This window comes from Anolis carolinensis, unplaced genomic scaffold (genome assembly GCF_035594765.1).
Source record: "Anolis carolinensis isolate JA03-04 unplaced genomic scaffold, rAnoCar3.1.pri scaffold_12, whole genome shotgun sequence".
NCBI classification, from domain to species: Eukaryota; Metazoa; Chordata; class Lepidosauria; order Squamata; family Dactyloidae; genus Anolis; species Anolis carolinensis.
In genome coordinates, this window is record NW_026943823.1 from 13255684 (window position 1) to 13274147 (window position 18464).

Consider the following 18464-nt stretch of genomic DNA (forward strand, 5'->3'; position numbering starts at 1 on the left):
TACCATGAACACATTTACTGCAAGTAGCTCTATGGAAAGCCAATTCAGATAAATATAAACACTATACAGAGCTTCAAGCCAGTCTCCCAAAACTGCAAATGTGCTGCATTTACCATGAAAAACAATGTACCGATATTTACAATGGAAGACACAGCCGGATCAATCAGCTCAAACTTTGAAACAGATCAGTGAAACAGAAATAGCAAATATAATGAACAGTTTCAACCATATATGTTTTAGTTTGTACAGACAATAAATGTCCAATATCAAATTAAGATTTAGAGGACAAACATTGTTACATCATTGGTTTTTTTCTGTATAATACAGCAGCATAAAACGAGTGGCTGGAAAGTTACCCATGTAGTGATATGTTTTACATAGTTGGAAAATGGTCTTCCAGCACAATACTGAATAAGTTAGTTGCTGTAAACTAAGACAAAAAAGATTGCATATTTATAATGCTGTACCTGTTAAGTATTTGTACCAGTAGAGTCGAGGTTGCCCATTTGCTCATGTATTCAGCATTTGTAAAATCAGTGCTGTATATTGTACCATGGCAGCCTCAGGATCTAATACGTAAAGAATGTACGATTTGTTAAACCTTTTTCACAATTTATATTTTGAACTATCACCCAAATTTCCTTTGCTTTAAATAAAAATATGTAAACCTTTTTTATTTAAAAAGGCAGTACCTATTGCATTGTTAATTTACAGAGTCCAAAACAAAACGTACATGGCAAGACAGTATTGTGGTCTAGAAAAGTGGTCATGTTTTAAGTTAAAATCTGTGTAGCAGCAACTAGTTAACTGTATTCTTGAAAACCTTGCTTTTCTAGATTCAGAGACTTATCTGTGCTTTTAAACCCTGCAGCATATATATATTTAAATATATATATATATAGACCTCTATATATATTCTTTCTAATAACTGGGCTCCCAACATAAATTCAGAGGTATCAACTATCTTTGCCAAACGTTACCTATTTCATTGCGTGAGATGTATATTATTAAGTTTAACCAAAATAGATTCCAATGCACAGCAATGACATCAAAACTTGACAGCAGGATCTAATTGGTTATGTGTTGTCTAGGACCTTTTTTATTGGTTGGAAAAGGTGAGGCAACCCTTACTCCATACTTGTACAAGATGTAAGGTAGAGGAATACCAGCTGTGTGGTGCCTGAGGATTTTGTGTAACGCTTTCAACCCTTTCAGTCATCAGTGCTTCTAATTTATTAGTATATATACTATTTGTACCAAGAACTAGTGTCATGCTCTTTAATGACCTAAGTGAGGCACCTGGCTTTGGACAAACATTTCCAACTGCCAATATTCCCAAAGAAAGAAAAAGCCGCCCCTTTCCCCACAACAGGCATAATCAGAAGAGAATATTAGTAATGCTTTTTCTAAGTTTGAAGACCAAAAAGGTGGCTCCAAGTAAAACGGATTTTCCTTTGAAGATTCTCTCTAGAAAAGCTCTACAGCACATCAATATTGTAATGCAAGGGTAATACACAGTTCAAGAGTCTGCCTTTTTCGCCCCATCTGAACTGATTTAGTTTTTTTTAAATTATCCAAAATCTATCATCCATGGAAATGGCTATACAGGGAGATGAAAGAGATTTTTTTTAACTATAATTATGATACAACAGGATCTTCAGATCTACCTTTACATTCCAGATATTCTCAGCAACAATAATAAATTTAAGAGGATTGTACAAAAATAAAGAGGATCCATAAAGGAAAAAAAATCTCTCGTACCATAAAGTGAAATGCAGCAAAACAAAAGAGAAGAGGTCTTGATTTAGCGCTCTCTCTCTCTCGCTCTCTTTCTCCCACAGAGCATAATGCTGTTCTTTCTGTTGGTGGAGACGTATCAGAACCTGCGCATGTGTCAGCCTTGGAGGAGGGGATATGAGGCACGAGGGGAGGAGAGGCTGCAGCCCCATCCTGCATACATTTCCCTGGGATTAAATCCCAGTATATTTCCAGAGATGCTTGCCCTCATGTCACTGGACAGAATGGAGACTCCCTTTGCCTGGTTCTTTTCTGAAAGGGAAAACGGAACAGGAGAGAGGACCCCCCACTCATCTGGTCTTCGGCAGTTTGCTCAAGCAGCTGCAGTTCTCAAAACAGTGGCTGATGGAGCAAAGGATGGAGCTGCTTTGTGAAGAGGGCCGCAAGCACTGAGGAGTGGAACAGGAGGGCAGGAAGGGTAACCAGCCTTCCTTGGGGAAGGATGAGCTATGGCCTCGCCTATGGGGCATGCAAGAGGAGAGGGAGGCCCTGGGAGGAGCATGCAGTAGGGCTAGGGAGTTAGAGGAAAGACATCTACCCACTGCCTATGTAAAAAACAATGACAGTGGGGAGGCCGTGTTTTCTGCAGACCTCTAGTCCTGAAAATGTGACCCACAGAGTAGCAAGTCTCACAAATGTCACTTGTTGTTTCCAATCCTTCCATATGGGTTTAGGACTGCAAAAAAACAAAATAAAAAACCACCCCACAACCCCTTCTAAAACATTTAAGCGATCACTTCAAGTACTAGGAAAGCAAACCCCATATGACGTTGATTCTTGGGCAGCAAGTGACTTCCTCAAACAGAAACTTTGGAGGGGGGAAAATGTAGGCGTGGTCCAGGACACTATCAATCCTGGGGGGGGGGGGGGGGGCAGGGGCAGAGAGAGAAGCCTGTTGTCATCAAAACTCATCTATGACAAAGGTTCATTCAGATCAGCACAACGGTAGACTCAATCGCCACTCCATGAAAAATCATTCCCAGCAATGTGTGTCCATGTTCTGTGCCAGTAGAAGCGGACAGAGTTGGCTGGAGATGGGCTTTGCTTCCAAAAGCACCACATAGTGATGGAGATACCAGCGGGAAAGCCTGCTCTTCTCACAATGGTTTCCATGGTAATGCCATCAGTCTAGGGAAAGGAAAATACATATATTTTAATACAAGCAAAATCAGAGGAGAAAGATGTATCTCCTTTAAAAGTATTACTAGGAATCTGTTAGCTTTCATTCATTCATTCCAGGAACAATTTAGGAGTTATAGAACTCCTCAGAGAGAAGAGTGTACAATGAAACCATTTCACATTCTGCATTATCAAGCATTTGGATAGATTTCTCCTCTGATATATCATGTGTTATTTGTGCAGCCTCACCTACAGATAAATAAGTAAAGGTAGTGTACATGCACAGTCTCTACATTCAATGCATGGTGATCCAGAAGGAAAAACTGAAGACTCTCACAGATATGGACATTAAAAAAAATGTTGCCCAAGTAATTGAGATCTTATCAAGTATGCATAGGAAGGTTACAGTAATCTATATTTGCTGTACTATTTATTTAGATGTATCCCACCAAAAGACACACACATATATGGGCCAATGTGTGGTTTGTTTCTCTTTAGTATGATAATAGCTGTGGCAACATTCACAATATGTAAAACCATGATGAAAACAGACACTGTTAGTATTAAGGAGGAATGACTTCCAAAAAGAGTAGCAATTCAATTGCTGACATTTTTTAAAATCCAATCAAGCCCTTAAACAAATATGCTAGGAATTCTAGGAACGTGGAACATTCCAATCTAGAACAAATCCCCATGTGACAGTTTGATCAATGTAATTATTTTTTTGAAAATGATGGTGGTGGGGAGGAATCACATGGAATGTTCTGGTGAATTAGTAAAACAGAGTAAGGTGTGGACAATATATAGGTCACCTGAAAGTCTGGGCAGTTTTCTTTGCTGTCCCACAAACAAAAAGATTGCAGTGGCAAAAATCACTGTCTGAAAGAGCTGAGCTGGAACACAAATCATAATCAGGCAAATGAATTCTTGGCCACCTGAACTTGCAGGCTCAGGGCTGAACCCAGAAGCACAGAGAAGTTGTGAACCTGTACCCTCACCTTTCAACTCAACATAAACACCTCTGTCTTGCCTGGATTGAGCTGCAATGCAAAATTTGTACACTAAGCCCCTCAAACTCTATGAAACTGGTAGGCGGAAGAATGGCACTAAATGACACATTTGCCAATGAAACTCTTTGAATCAAAGCAATGTTATCTGCTTAGTCAATATGTTTAATACGTTCTCCTGAAAGTTTACTTCTAAAACCCTACGTAGGCTTTGAAGATAAGATTTGCCACTTAAGGGCACAGAGTTCATACATGCAAATGCTAAAGATTATTTTTAAGAACTTGGAGACCTTAGTTAGTTCATAAACTAGAAATGCTTTCTCCTTGCTGGGAGGAAATTGTACTTGACAAAAGTAGAAAAAGAGACTGAAGAAACTGAAGGTCATGTATGCAGCCACCAAACTGTTTTGGTAGCTGGCAAGTCCTATAGAGTCTCCACCACAGGTAAAAAAAAAAAAAATAGAATACAGACACTTTCTTCTCCTGGGCAGCTACAGAAACAACAGAAAACAAGATGCAGAATCCCCCTCCACACACTCATGCCAGGAAAACCAAAACCAGAAATTGACTTCCAGGTTCATTTTTAAACATGTTTCCCTGCATTTTCAGGTCTGGTGTGCCTCATAGTCAGTCCTAGGGGCAAAAAGGCTGGAAGTTGCTTATTCTTAAATTAGAAAATAAAGGAAACTGCAGTAGTTAATATTTTCATGATAAATAAGCCATTTCTTTTCTCATTCCCCTATTGATGCTGATAACTTTAAACCCCCCTCTTTTTATTTTAAGGAAGAAAACCTAGTTAGAGTAGAGCAGTCATGTCATGAAACAGAGCTTACACACAAAATTAAAAACTTCAAATACTCAGCATCTCTATAAATGCAGGTTCAACAGTAAACACATACCAATGCATCCCTTACACTTGGCCCTAAAGAGCATTCACTGCAATAGCATTATCTGTAAACTCTGGACAAGCCCTTGAACAGAAGACAGGAGAAAGTTCCATTCATCCAAGATTTGATGGAACACAAATTACTCTGCAAATAATGACAAGCAAGCCAACCGTGTGTTGAATATAAGCATATGGTTATAATCAGAACAGTCAAAAAGTGGGAGATGTCTGTACTTACAGCAACCTGTTGTAGGGAATCCTATAAACCTGAAAATTTTCCTGACAGTCAACCACCTCAGGAGTTGAACAAAAGCCCTACATTACATTCAAGAGTTAACAAAAGCATACTTTATTATTATTTCAACACAGAGTGAAAGAGCTGTAGACTAAGTACTTTGGAATTTGCCAGATCACCAGTTCAACCTAAAGGCTAGTTTAGACTTTGGCTCCCTGAAAACAACTTCTATTGTATCAGTCTTAGAAGGGTGTCATCCCATTCATGCTGGCAGTAATTTGAGATTCAATTGAACAAATTCTCATATATAAATATAAGGATGCCTACGCCTCTTCCAAAGAGAAGAAGGAAATTAGCCTTCAGGAATTCATACAAACATTTCTAATAAAATCCAATACACTACCTAATAAAATGCTACACCAATGCGGAAACTTCAACAGGCTTTCAAGGATGCATCTTGTAGCAGCTTGCTCCCAAGAACCTTGTGTCAGCACCAATGAACATAAGTTGCTGCAAAAGATCCCCTCACTGCAAAAGATCCCCTCACTTTAATTTTTTACTTTTACCACCCTAAAAGTATAAAAATTACTAATCATCCACCAGCCCATTTCATCTGCCTTGGCACAGTCTAAAGAAAGGAGAGCTGTGTTCATGAAATGGTAGCCTATAAAGGTCAAAGGAAGTACTGTTCCATAACTCACTTAGACCATGGACAGTATAGTTTTCAACATCAACACCTATTCCAGCACCCGAATCCCAAAGTTGCCAATGGCAACATATGTAACCATACCTTGTAAAACATTTACGCAACACCAGTACGACACTGCTTGTAGTATTAGAACTCCTCCCTGCATAAACAAGATCCAGCCAGTATGTATCTACAATAATTTTATGTCACAATTATGCTGTATCAACAGTTCTTTAGAAACAAAATATAGTGGTCCAGTGAACAAAATGCAGCTTTGCACTTTGATGAACTAAATTCAGAAGATTTTATAAACATAGGCTTAATAGCATGACCTCACTTCGGAACTACCATATATACTCATGTATAAGTCAACCTCATGTAAACATTGAGGGTAGGTTTGGAAGCCAAAATGATGGATTTGGATATGGCATGTGGATATGATTAAGGTTATTCCATAGAGATGAGAAAGCATCAATGGGGCCTCATGGGCCAGCCATCCTGGCCTTATCCCAGCCAGGCATTCAAAAGGGATGGGGTGCCATTGCAGTGGGGAGCAGAGTGGCTTGATGTATATTCCTGGGACGGAATACGCTCTTACCTTTTGCCAATCTATTCAGAGAAGGGGTGATTTCTTTTTTTATAAGAGTTAAAGTGCATTACTCACTTTGACCAGGCTTATCGGGTTGATTTTTTTGTCTAACATTTCCAAACGTATATATCAGTATATATGGTATATATCTATTTCTGTTGTGGATCTTCAAAATCCCAAAGCACAGGCAGTGTCCCTGTAAGACAAAGCGATAATTTCCAGCAGAATAGTAGTGGATAGGAAAGTGACATATGCTCCTTTGGCTGCCTAGGTTTTCGCTTGTAATAGAAATATGGCCCTTTCTAGAACCGGAGCAGTAGTCAGGCAGCTGCCGAGCAGTTGGGGGAGGGCAATTTCATTCTCAACTATGGTGGTCTTTTAGGTAGCAACCCGTTGTCCAACAATATTTAGGTATTCCCACCCTTGATTTTGAACATGTCTGCAGGAAAAATAATTCCAGGCATTGTACCTGGAAATCCACCTCTCAGTAAAAAACTACAGGATTTCCCCAAAGTACTTGTCTTTTTGGCACGATCTAGTCCCCCACCCCATTCAACACATTCTGATTAACAGGACTGCATTCCGTGTTATTTTCACTCATACTGAAATTCTCAGTCAGTTCTCATTCTGATTTTCCACGAGTTTAGATTATAGTAACACCTTAGATGCATATAAACCTTTCTGCACAGTTATCTTGGAAACCTAGTGCTGGCGACCTATATATTATTTTAGTAAAACCCAGGAAAAAATCACTTTCTGATCTTCACAGCTGTGAATGCCTTGAAAAACAGTTCCCCAAGCATGTTCTCCTAAGCAAACCTTTGTAAAACGTTGTCAGAAAAGACCCCAGCAGGCTAGCTTGCTATATCTTTGGATGACTTTCATGCCAGAAAAAGCCATTAGCTCAGTAGCTGCAGGACTTAAAAGGAACCACAAAGTAGAGAGCTGCACTATCAGAAACATTCGACACAAATCTGAGTGTAGAAGATGCTATAATTCAGTGGCTACTCACACCATAGAGGTAGGAAAGAATTGAAAAAACACTATGAGCTTTAGGTGGACAAGCACAGGAGACCAGGGAACTGCAATGGTTCTTTAGGAGATCTGGCAATGGGGTACCCGAACCACTCCCCACTATAGATAAAAGTGTTGCTCTTGAGAGTGTTGCTCTCAAGGTGTTTGCTTCCAGGGCAATTCTACCATATTGTAGACTATCTGGGCTTCTGTAAGCCCAAAATAGGTCTTTTTTTCCAAACCAGAATGTTACAGGACAAGAAGTCACTTCTGGTTTATTTCCAGGTTTTTAAAAAGTCCTTCCTAGGCCTAAAATGGCCCAGGATGCCCCCAAAACAAAGCAAAGCATGTCACCTCACCTAGGAGGGCATTTGGGTGCAATGTTTTGTCCCTGGGCCACACTTTTCCCACTTCTGAAATATAATACCCCTCAAAAGAAAGGATAACATTGGAAGCTACCTTACAATACCTATGTATCAAATCAATTGTCTATTTCATTTTGTGTTGCCCACAATGGTTGGTAGCAACTCTCCCAAAGTTTCTGAGTTGAGATTTTCTTACTCCTACCTGAAGATACCACAGATTAAATTTGGGGCCTTCTGGAAGCAAAGAAGGTACAGTGTTCCCTCACTACTTCGCGGTTCGCTTTTTGCGGATTCACTGTTTTGCAGTTTTTCAATAAACTCTAAAATAATATTATAAATCATTAAAAATTGCAATGTACAGCCTAAGGAAGGGAGGAAGGAGAAGCCAAAGGGAGAGAAAAGGAACCCAAGTGGCAATGAGAGGAGAAGGAGGCAATTTATCAACACACGATTGGTTGATAAAGACTTAAAATAGTGTACAACTACTAAAATAATATATAAATATATAGCGTCCCTACTTCGCCAATTTTCACTTATTGCGAATGGTCCTGGAACCTAACCCCCATGATAAGTGAGGAAACACTCTATTCTATTTCCAAAATACAACTCTTCTACAGATAAACCTCAAAGACTAGAAACTCACATGAGTTTCTAATAATGCCATTACTAGTTAATTCTTTTTTGCACTTCAGGGATTGAAGAACATCCATCTCAGTCCTCATCTCAGTGTGGACACTGCCTATCTCTATTACTCTCTTACTCTCAAAAAATTGAAACATGAACCAATAACTATCTCCACAGAATCCTTGGTCCTCTTCCGAATGCTTCCTGAGTTTTAGCTGATACCATCCACAAGCAACCTTTTCACTATTTTCAGTTTAATCTCCCAGATGCCAAAATTCAGTGCTCTGCTAAGCTTGCAATGAAACCAATCGTTTCAACAAGGCAAGTATATCATGGTGTAAAAGCACAATCTTAAGAATGTAACTGGCCTTGTTAACTAGTTACAATGAATCCCTTGATGTACAGAAAGCTGCCTCTTTTGTTATTCTAAAGCACCAGAAAACTGTCAACAAAGCAGGGGAATGAGACAGCATCCCACCTAGGAATGTGCACTATTTTCCAACATTGATTAGCAGCCTCAATGGAAGTTAGCAGTTTACATGTCTTTTGTCGGGCAGCTTGAAAGAATATGAGCACAACAACAAGCCTGAACTCTAACTAGAAAAATATCAGAACTGAACCACCACAATTAAATCTGGTTTATAAATGATTAACTGAAATGGCACAAGCAACCTTTCTATAGTATCATTATGTTTTTCTGCTCTGTCCCATATATGTTATGCTTTAACAATAAAGATGTTATTTGGGAGTATATTAAAGTTACACACAATGCTCCAACAAGATAAAATCACACAGATACTCACACACACACAAACCTGGATATTTTAAGACCCCAATCCCACTGTTTATGCATATAACCCCTGTTGAGCTAATACTCTGAAATCTGGCTTCCATGATCGACAAATGTGAAATTATGTGAAACTATTTGAAACTTCTGCCAGTGACAGAAATTCAAAAGTGTTGAAAACTGACATATACTTCTGTCTTTTGGAAAGGTATTTTCCATGCTACGTTTCACCCTGGAGCGAGAATACTTGTCTTGAAAAGCTGTAAGCAGCACAAGCTGCACAAGATCATGGGAGTTTGTGGAGCATGAGGCAACATGGTTTTAAAGTGGCAGATTTACTGATCGCTTAATCTGTTCTCTTTCACTAATTTTTCAAGGAGCAGGTGAACAATACTTTGCATTTTCAGGCACAATTTTAAAGTATGCAGAAATAACATTATCTGATCAACTGGAAACTGATTTGTGCCTACCGCCCCTTTCATTCAGATTACATGAGTTGCCCTTGAGTTGTCAGAATGCCATTTGTTGTGACTGGTTGGAGCAATCCCTTGGAATCAGGCAGGCTCAGACTGCAATTTCCAATGACGTTTTGGAAAGAACAGTTCAAACTATGGTTTTCAAACTAGCTTTGAGAGCCTAGCATAATGTAGTTCAATATAACCAAGTTTTACCTAGGCAGGGTGTTTGTGTGATTTGAGGAAGAGGACTTAAGTGTGTAATCCTTTTCACCCACACCGATTCTCTCCCACTGTAGCTTCATCTCAAACTTTTGCAGGATGGACAGCACATCCAACTTCTCTCCTAATTTCACCCTCATGAAAAGGTTTTTCTCATTTTTAGCAGAAATGACTGATGTTTTGCTACTTTCACTTATGCTTACAAGAAGTCACCTTCATTTACCACAGAAGGAATATTGTTCTTCCTTCCCCGGTGATATGGAACAAGAGCAAGCTTTTCTTGGAAATCTCTGTCACATTGGGAGGGAAGCATGCACATCACTCCAAAATGCTACACAAACTGATTAGAAAAATGAAAGTGAGTTCAACAATGGTGATCTGAAGCTCAAGCCTTGCTTCAGAGGTTTAAGCAGACATAGGCAACTGCTGCTTTCAGCAGCCTAGGCAACTCAGTTGTCTGAAAAACAACCATTCAAAATGCAAGGACACAAGTGTTTACATACCTTTGTAAAGCCACTTATATTTGAGGCATTGCTGAAAAGGGTTTTGATTATGTTTTTTTAAAAATAGCATGTCTTTAAAATAAGTGGGAAATCTCATCACAGAAAAAAAATACGCTTGCCTCTTTGCTCTGTTGGCTTTTAATTGGAGTGCACTGAAGTCAAACTTGGATATTAATAAGTTGAGATACAGACTATGGCAGAAAAAATACATCTACCAAGCCCTGAAGTAGCAGAAAGTAAACATTTCTATGAGAAGGGTATACTGTGAGGTTCAGTTTTTTCCCCCTGCTCTGAGTGAAAGAACACAAAAGCACCAGAATTAGAAACTACCTACTGGTATACTCTAACACAATCATTTTTTGCTTTCCCATTCCACCTTCTTTGTTGTTCTCTTGGTGCCACTAACTAAGGAAAGACATTTCAGATCTCTACCTGTCAGAGCAAAATAGCAAGTATTTTTTTTCCTCTTGCTCCTGGAATAGGGTTTATTTTAATATTTAACCAAGAGATGAAAACAGCAATCCCTTGGCTACAGTTCAGTCAGAGTCAATGTGCTTAAGCACTCTTACATCTATGCTTGATTGTGAGGCCTGACTAGAGACAAAGCATATTTCCTAGGAAGTATGAGAACTTTAGAGCAAAGAAATAAACCTCATTGGCCCAAAATCTACCAGGACTCAACTAATCTTGTGACTGCTTTTCTCCTTGTTCTCTGAGGAGAGTGCTCATCCTGGACATACAAACATGTGCAGGTAAAAAAAAAGAAATCTGCACTCCACAAAGTACTGCCAGTTCGACTGACTCTTTGCAACCACTTTCTTTAGGCTTCAGCTACAGCCCTAACAAGGACATGTTTTCAACAAATGTTGAGAAAGTGTTTAAAATTTAAATGCAGCAGTATGTTCAGGTCTGGGCAGCCAGCCCCCCTCCTCCATATTTGTCTTCTGTTGTCACTGTTACAGGCAAAGTACAAACTCTTCTGAAAACCTCTGGTGGCCACCGAGGTCATCTTCATTACTTTTTATTTTAATGAAATAAAACTTTACTTATAGGATTTCTCCTAAATATTATTTGCTAGCTTAGAAGAACAACGAAACATATTGGGGGTTCAGCCAGACAGGGAAAGAATTGGGAGTGGGGAGGCATAAAAAGCCAGTTCATAATGTTACCTTTTCCCAGTATTACAGTATACTCTTTAAGGATCTGAACTTTTTCCAACTATGGGTCCTCAAATGTTAAGATTAAAAACCCCACTATCCTTAGCCACTGGAACAGTGGTGAGGGATGATAGAAGCTGAAGCTCCATCAACAAAGTTAGGAAAAGTTGCCTAGAAGCCTTCAGAATGAACTAAGGCCAAAACAGAAGTCTTCATAAAACATTTCAGATAGTTTTATAAGAACCCAAAGCATTTTTTTAAATTTCTAATTATAAATCAAGCTAGAAATAACCTAAAATTGGATTTAATTTGATTATGTTTTCAAATGAAAACATACAAAACATTAGGGTTATATTATCTTATGACCCTAGTTCACTGCTAAGGTAAAATATAAAGATTTTCCCCTGACATTAAGTCTAGTTGTGTCCGACTCTGGGGGTTGATGCTCATCTCCATTACTAGGCCAAAGAGCCAGTGGTGTCCGTAGACACTCCAATATCATGTGGCTGGCATGGCTGCATGGAGCGCCATTACCTTACTGCCAGAGCAGTACCTATTGATCTACTCACATTTGCATGTTTTCAAATTGCTAGATTGGCAAAAGCTGGGTTTAACAGTGGGAGCTCACCCGCTCCCCGGATTCGAACTTCTGACTTTTCAGTCAGTAAGTTCAGCAGCTCAATGGTTTAACCCTCTGCGCCATCAGGGGCTCCCAAACACCTGAAGATGATAGCAAAAATATTCCAGGCCATTTTTGACTGTCAGAACACTACAGAGCTATTATTAGACTAGTCTTACAAACTGTAAGGTACCCTCTATGTTTATTCTATTTATTGATATGTCAAATATGTAACTTACATCTTGAATATGTATATATGCACAGCTTAAAGCAAGCCAAGTTCTTTGAAAAAGTTATCATCAAGCTCACATGATAAATGAGAAAACTGTCTAAGATGCAACCTTATATACACTGATTTGTAAGTAAACCCCACTGAATTCAGAAAAAAACACCTCAAAGTAAAACACACACAAAAACCTTTGGAAAATTAAGGTAGGAGAGTGCCAATAGACAACAATGTGCTGAGATGTACAACCTCCCCACAAAAAAATTTCTCAAAATATTTAGAATACAATCATTATTCCCCTCCTCTTAAATTTAGGGTTATGTGCCTATACTGCAGATAACAGAATGAGCAACACAATGCAGAAACTGTGAAGAACTTGTATTATGACTCTGGAAACAATACCTTCTCCAGGACCTCAGAAAACCAATTTTTTTACGCAACTTCTCTAAAAACTGTAACATGAAACTCCACAGTATTCAAACTATCTGCATTAATTAGTCTCTTGCAGCATAAAAGGATGAAGGGGGGAAGAAAAAAGAAGGAACGTGGCTATACTTTTTAGACTAACTGGTTTTATTTTCACATAAGATTTCTTGGATATAAACCTAATTCTTTGGATGTATGTACAGCATATGAAAATTGAGTCTGGATTCATTTCATTCTCATGGGAAAATGAAGGCCTGTTAGTCTTAAAGGTGGTGTCGTCATGATTCTTTTTTCCATCCCTCCTTTTTATGCTTTTTTTTCGTGTCAGGAGCAACCAGAGTTGCTTCTGGGCTGAGAGAATTGGCTGTCTGCAAGGACGTTGCCCCAGGGGATGCCCGGATGTTTTTGATGTTTTACCATCCTTGTGGGAGGCTTCTCTCATGTCCCCACATGGAGCTGGAGCTCATAGAGGGAGCTCATCCGTGCTCTCCCCGGGTTTTTATGCTGAAGTATTCAGATGCAACATTAAAAGTTTATTCTTTAGAAGAGCCAATGTAGCTAATGATTTTTTGGTGATTCTGAAAGAGGCAATATGCACAGAATAAAACTGTAGAAACACACGTGTACATCTACAGCAGGAATTTACAGACTTTGATGATCAATTTTTGTTAGAACGTTAAGATCTACCAGAGTGAGGTGTCAAATAGTGATTCTGAGTGGGCTGTGTCAGAATCAAGGAACATAATGTTTCATGGTTCATGTTTGGCCTGACCTGAATATCCTGAAGGCAATAGATCCCATTTGATCTTGGAAGCTAAACAGGGCCAGCCCTGGTTTATACTGGAAAGGGAGACTGTCAATGAACAACATGGGAACTCGGCTCTATTTTAGAAGTAGTTGGAAAAAACAACTCCCAAGCATTTCTTGAATGAGAAAACCCTAAGAAATCAAAAGGGTCTCCAAGCTTTTGTCACACAGAAAATTATTCCTGGCTTTCCCATGAGCCTCCTTCTTCAGTAACGTAAGAAGAGGAGGGAGCGTTCAAAGGTTTTGCTGCCACTATTCAGAAACCCTTTTTGCCTATTGCAAATAACCCAGACATTTACCAGAAGATTCTGATCTAATGTCTGGCCACCCCATAACTTATGGTTACCGATATAGGTTTATTACTTTATCCCCCAGACATATAACAATTTTAACTAAACTTAACTAAACTATATAAATATAGCAAGTTACTGTGACCCAGATCTTTGGTTGACCGCATAAATTCAGTGACACTACCCAATGAAAAGTGTTAAATGGAAAACGTAGCCATTTCTAAAGAGAAAGGTGTGGTTCACATTAATGTACACAGGCATTCTATCTTTGTAAATGTTTGCAAAGACTACAAACCTTTTCTCGCAGAGTTGCACTTCAAGCCATCTGATCTACTGAAGTCTATGCTTACATACACTCCACTTTCGAGATTCAGAGTACCATTTGGGAGGTGGCAGTTTGGTGTATTTGGGCTCTCCTCACAGTTTAAAGGGTTCTCCCGTAAATTGAGAGCTATATAGTTCAAGCCATTCTGAAACCCAGTTGACGTATCTCTGGACATCTTGCTTTCATGGCCATCTGAAATGTGTTCTTCGGGTTTCAGCCACACATTGTCAAAAGAGGCAGAGCTGTGCCTTTTACTACTGTCAGTAAAGAAAGATGAGGAAGTGGTAACAGTGGCGGCAGAAGAAAAGGTTTCAGAGCTATGCCGTCTCCTTCCTTGCGGATCAGCACGAATAACTTTAGGTACTACAAGAGGATCAGGACTGGGAACAGGGAAGTTACTCCCACCAGCATACTGATCAACAATGCAGAGTCTATTAACTATGGAAGGAGGACTATCAATCTTTAAGCAATTTTTGCTTTCTGTGTCAAATGGTCCAGGTGGTGTGGCTGCCATGCTGAAGGTCATCTCGGTATAGTCATCCATCCTACCACTTGCTGTGCTAACACAAGCAGTGCCGAAAGATAGCCTAGCATAATCAGCATCAGGTGGGTTTCTGGGGATGCTGGAACTTGCATAAATAGAAATATCTGTCAAAGAGCTGGAGAGTTCTTTAGCAGCTTTGGGTGATTGGACATCAAGGTCTACACTCATATAGTCCGAAAGTGGTGACTGTCTATGGTCACTGCTGGAACCAAGAGACGAAGGAGACCCTTCTGCAGATAAAGAATATGGTGTATTACTGGCCTTTTCCCCAAAGTCAATGTTTATATATTCTCCGGGGCTAGATGGCTCAAGTGGAATTGTACGATCATACATTCTTGGTATGGTGTTGCTACCTCTAGTACCAAGCGGAAGCCTTGTAGGCCTGATAACTCTGTTCTGTGCAAGGCCTTCATCTGAACTTTTTAGGAGAGATGCTTTGGAAAGACCATTAGTCAGAACTTCATTACTGATACTTTTGCCATTTTCAGTCCCATCATACAATAATTTTCCAGGTGACGACATTGGAACATACTCATCATGTTCACCGTTTTCCCCTGTCACAGCCTTAAAGCTTCGTGGGAGAGAGAAATAAGAACCAAAAGCTTTGGAACCAGCACTGCTTTGCATATAATTTGAATCACCAGGGTGTTTTGGAGCACCTGAGCTTCCAGGTGACATATCCATATACTCATTGTTTGCCAATTTTTCACTGCCGGCTTTAGAATTAAATCCAGTCAAAGGACTCCGAATGGGAGAAGTGACTGCCCTAGGAAACATCATCATGTACCCCTTGGAGTCAGCCTGAATTGATGACCAAGAACTGTTTATCTGTTTTGGAATAGATACACTTTTTGGAGTCATTGGCAGATAATCGCTGTTGCTTGCAAGAGAAGATGCAACTCCTGGCATCATTGGCATGTATCCATCATCTCTGGCTTTATTCCTGTTTTGATTACATACAGATTCAAGGGCAGCTTCCCCATACTCAGCTTCAGGGTTATTTTTGAATTTTGGCGATTCGGAACAAGGCAGGCGTCCATGGCTTCCGATAGGATCCTCATCTAATGAAGCTGCAGATTGGGGTGTTCTCTGTTGTATACATGCAGGTTTGGTTAAAGAATAAGTTCTTTTTCTGAAGCATTTCTCAGCCTCCCGGTAATCATCTCTTGAGGTATTATTATCCATTTGCTGCTTGCTCATAGACATGTATTCACTCAAGCAATTCTCTTCCCTGATTGGTGGTGTATTGCCCAAGGAATCTGGAGTATTACTTCTCACACGAAAGTACCTGAAGTCTCCAGGACTGGAGCCATATTCATCAGAAGAAATAAAGCCTCCATCACTTGGGGACCCACAGACAGAAGAACTGGAAGGTCTTACAAGAGTATCCGAAGTTGATCCATGGCCACTGCTTGAAGAAACACTGATGGGGCTGGTAGTAGAAGGGAAATGAGATACTGGAAGGGAAGCTGACCTGGTGTGATAGGAAGAGCTGAATGCCGCTCTAACGTATCGCCCAGTGCCTTCCTGGCGACCCAAATTCATCCTTGCAGTGTTCAGGTGAATCAGACTCCCAGTAACTGACCTGAACGGTCTCGTCATGGTCCCCTCCCCTTCACTGGAGGTTCTAAAGCGGTAAGAACTGCTACTCTTGGTGGTAGGAGGGGTTCCCCCAGTAACACTTTCCGTTCTGGACCTTCTTTGTAGGCCAGTCTGGCTGGGTGGCAGGTTGCCAAGGTGCCTCCTGGTTGTGATGAAGGAAATGGGGTTGGTGCTACTCCCTCCCCCAGAAGACTGGCTCTTGCTGCGAGGCCTGAACTCCGAGAAGGCTTTCAAAGCTTTCATGGTCTCGAGAAAGGTTTCGTGCATGTTCTGGGCCACCACCGAATCGTCAACTTGCATCCACAATTCCCCGGGCCCGATGGAGGCGGACCGGCCCACCTCGATGAAGAAGAAGTTTTCAGAGTGTCCACACCGGCGGATGTTCATCAGCTGCAAATGGACGGAGGGCACCTCGGTATTCAGCTTGACCAGATGGATGGCCTTGCTCGAAAGGCACAGCCGGTAGACCCCAGTCAAGTTCTTTGTCTGGCCCAGCCCTTTTGGCTTGACGTTGACTTGCCACACTTCTTTGAACACAGTGCCTGGCCTCAGGTTGGCGCCATAGTGCTCGTCGTCATCATTGTTGCTATCCAGCTGCGGGTCGGCGTGGTCTTCCTGCTCCAAAAAACCACGCTTGCTTTGGCTCATGAGTTCGCTTATGGCGTGGTACCAACCTTCCTGCTCCGCCTCGTTCTCAGCCACCATGGCAAAGTATTCATCCTTGGTGTAGAGGGCAATGATGTGCTTGTGTTTGGCATCCGCCCTCCTGCTGACGGTAAAGCACTGGTACAAGGGGATCACCCGCTTGGGAGGCGGGCAGCACAGGGCCACGGATGCCCCGCCAGAGGATGCCGCGGATGATGCCGCCGCTCTGAGGCTACTCTTGAACTTCTTCTCGCTGTCGTAGTACTCCAGCCGTGCGGGTGCCAAGTGGCTCTCGGCCCGCAGCACGAAGTAGCGCTTGTGGCCATGCTTCTGCTTGCGAAGGTAGCCACACTTGCGGACGTCGTCGCCGGGGAGCGCCGAAGGGGCCCTCAGAGCAGAAAGGGGCCCTGTTCGGCCCAGGTTTCCCTCAGCTTCTTCCTCCTGGACCAGGCAAAGGGAGGAGCTGGGGGACCTCCTCAGGAGCAGCATCAGAGGGTGAGGGGCCGAGGCCAAGGTGCTGCCGGTCTCCAGCTCTGGCTCTTCCTCGCTGGGAGTCAGCCTGGAGGAGGCGCTGGGCTTGGAGGCCTGGGCAAGGCCTTCAGCTCCTGGCCCCGCTGCCTCCTCTCTGGGGCCCAGCATCCCGCTCGCCATCTTCCAGGCGGGAAAGGCAGGCCCCGATGGGCATAGGCCGCTTCCCAGTCAGTCAGGGAAGGCCTCGGGTTCCTCCTCGGCTCGCCCGGGCCGCCTTCCTTCTCGCAGAAGCGCCAAGCGGCCTCCTCCTCTCCCTCAGCGACGGCTCCACGGCGAAAACATCACGTGACCCCCTGCGGGAGGGTGGGGAGAAGGTGGCGAAGGGTGAGTGAGGGAGAAAGAGAGGAGGGAAGGGGGCGGGACTTATCCCACAACTGGGCCTGTGTGTATAGCCAGCCACCCAATGGGAACGCGAAACGAACCAATCAGCACTCTGTCCCCATTGGCGAGCGTTGGGAAGCCTTGACGTCACTCACAATGAAAAGCGGGAGTTTCTCCCAATGGAAAGCGAAGTCGGGTGTTCCTCTGTAGTTCCGTTGGAGGAGGAGGCGGGCCAATCGTGGCCTCACACACGGGCTTTCCAGATGGGAGTGTAGCGCAAACATCCCTAGAGCAGTGAAGGGCAGGAGTGATAGCCAATCGGCGTGAGAGACGCGTACGAATCGCCCAATAGGAGCGATGGAGAGGCGTTAGGGGTGTGTTCTAAAGCCTACAAACGATGGAATGAGCCGACCTCCCACACACTCTTCCCGCCCACGCAGGCGCGCGCCCCCTTCGCAGGTTTGATGACCTTTGCGGCGTGGTGATTGGCTAGGGGGGCAGCCAATGGCGCGCCGAGAGGGCCGGGGGGAGGAGGAGGGGCGGGGCGGTCGGGGAAGTAAACAACTCGTCAGCGCGAGGGCGACCGTTGGCGAGGGAAGGAGGGAGGTGTGCAAAACTCGCCGCCTAGGCCACGCCCACCCCCACCCCTTAGCCACGCCCCTGAAGCCAAGGTGAGGGGG

At 42.3% G+C, this 18464-nt stretch overlaps 1 protein-coding gene across 1 annotated transcript; it reads right to left on the reverse strand.

The window, feature by feature from the left end:
• On the reverse strand, positions 1-17834 carry irs4 (insulin receptor substrate 4). Its single transcript, XM_008114684.3, has 2 exons — positions 14112-17834; positions 1-2925 (listed from the first exon to the last, which is right to left on the reverse strand). Exons 1-2 carry the CDS (start codon positions 17581-17583, stop codon positions 2921-2923), a joined length of 3477 nt encoding a protein of 1158 aa, XP_008112891.3. The 5' UTR covers positions 17584-17834; the 3' UTR covers positions 1-2920.
• Between the last annotated feature and the right edge of the window lie 630 nt (positions 17835-18464).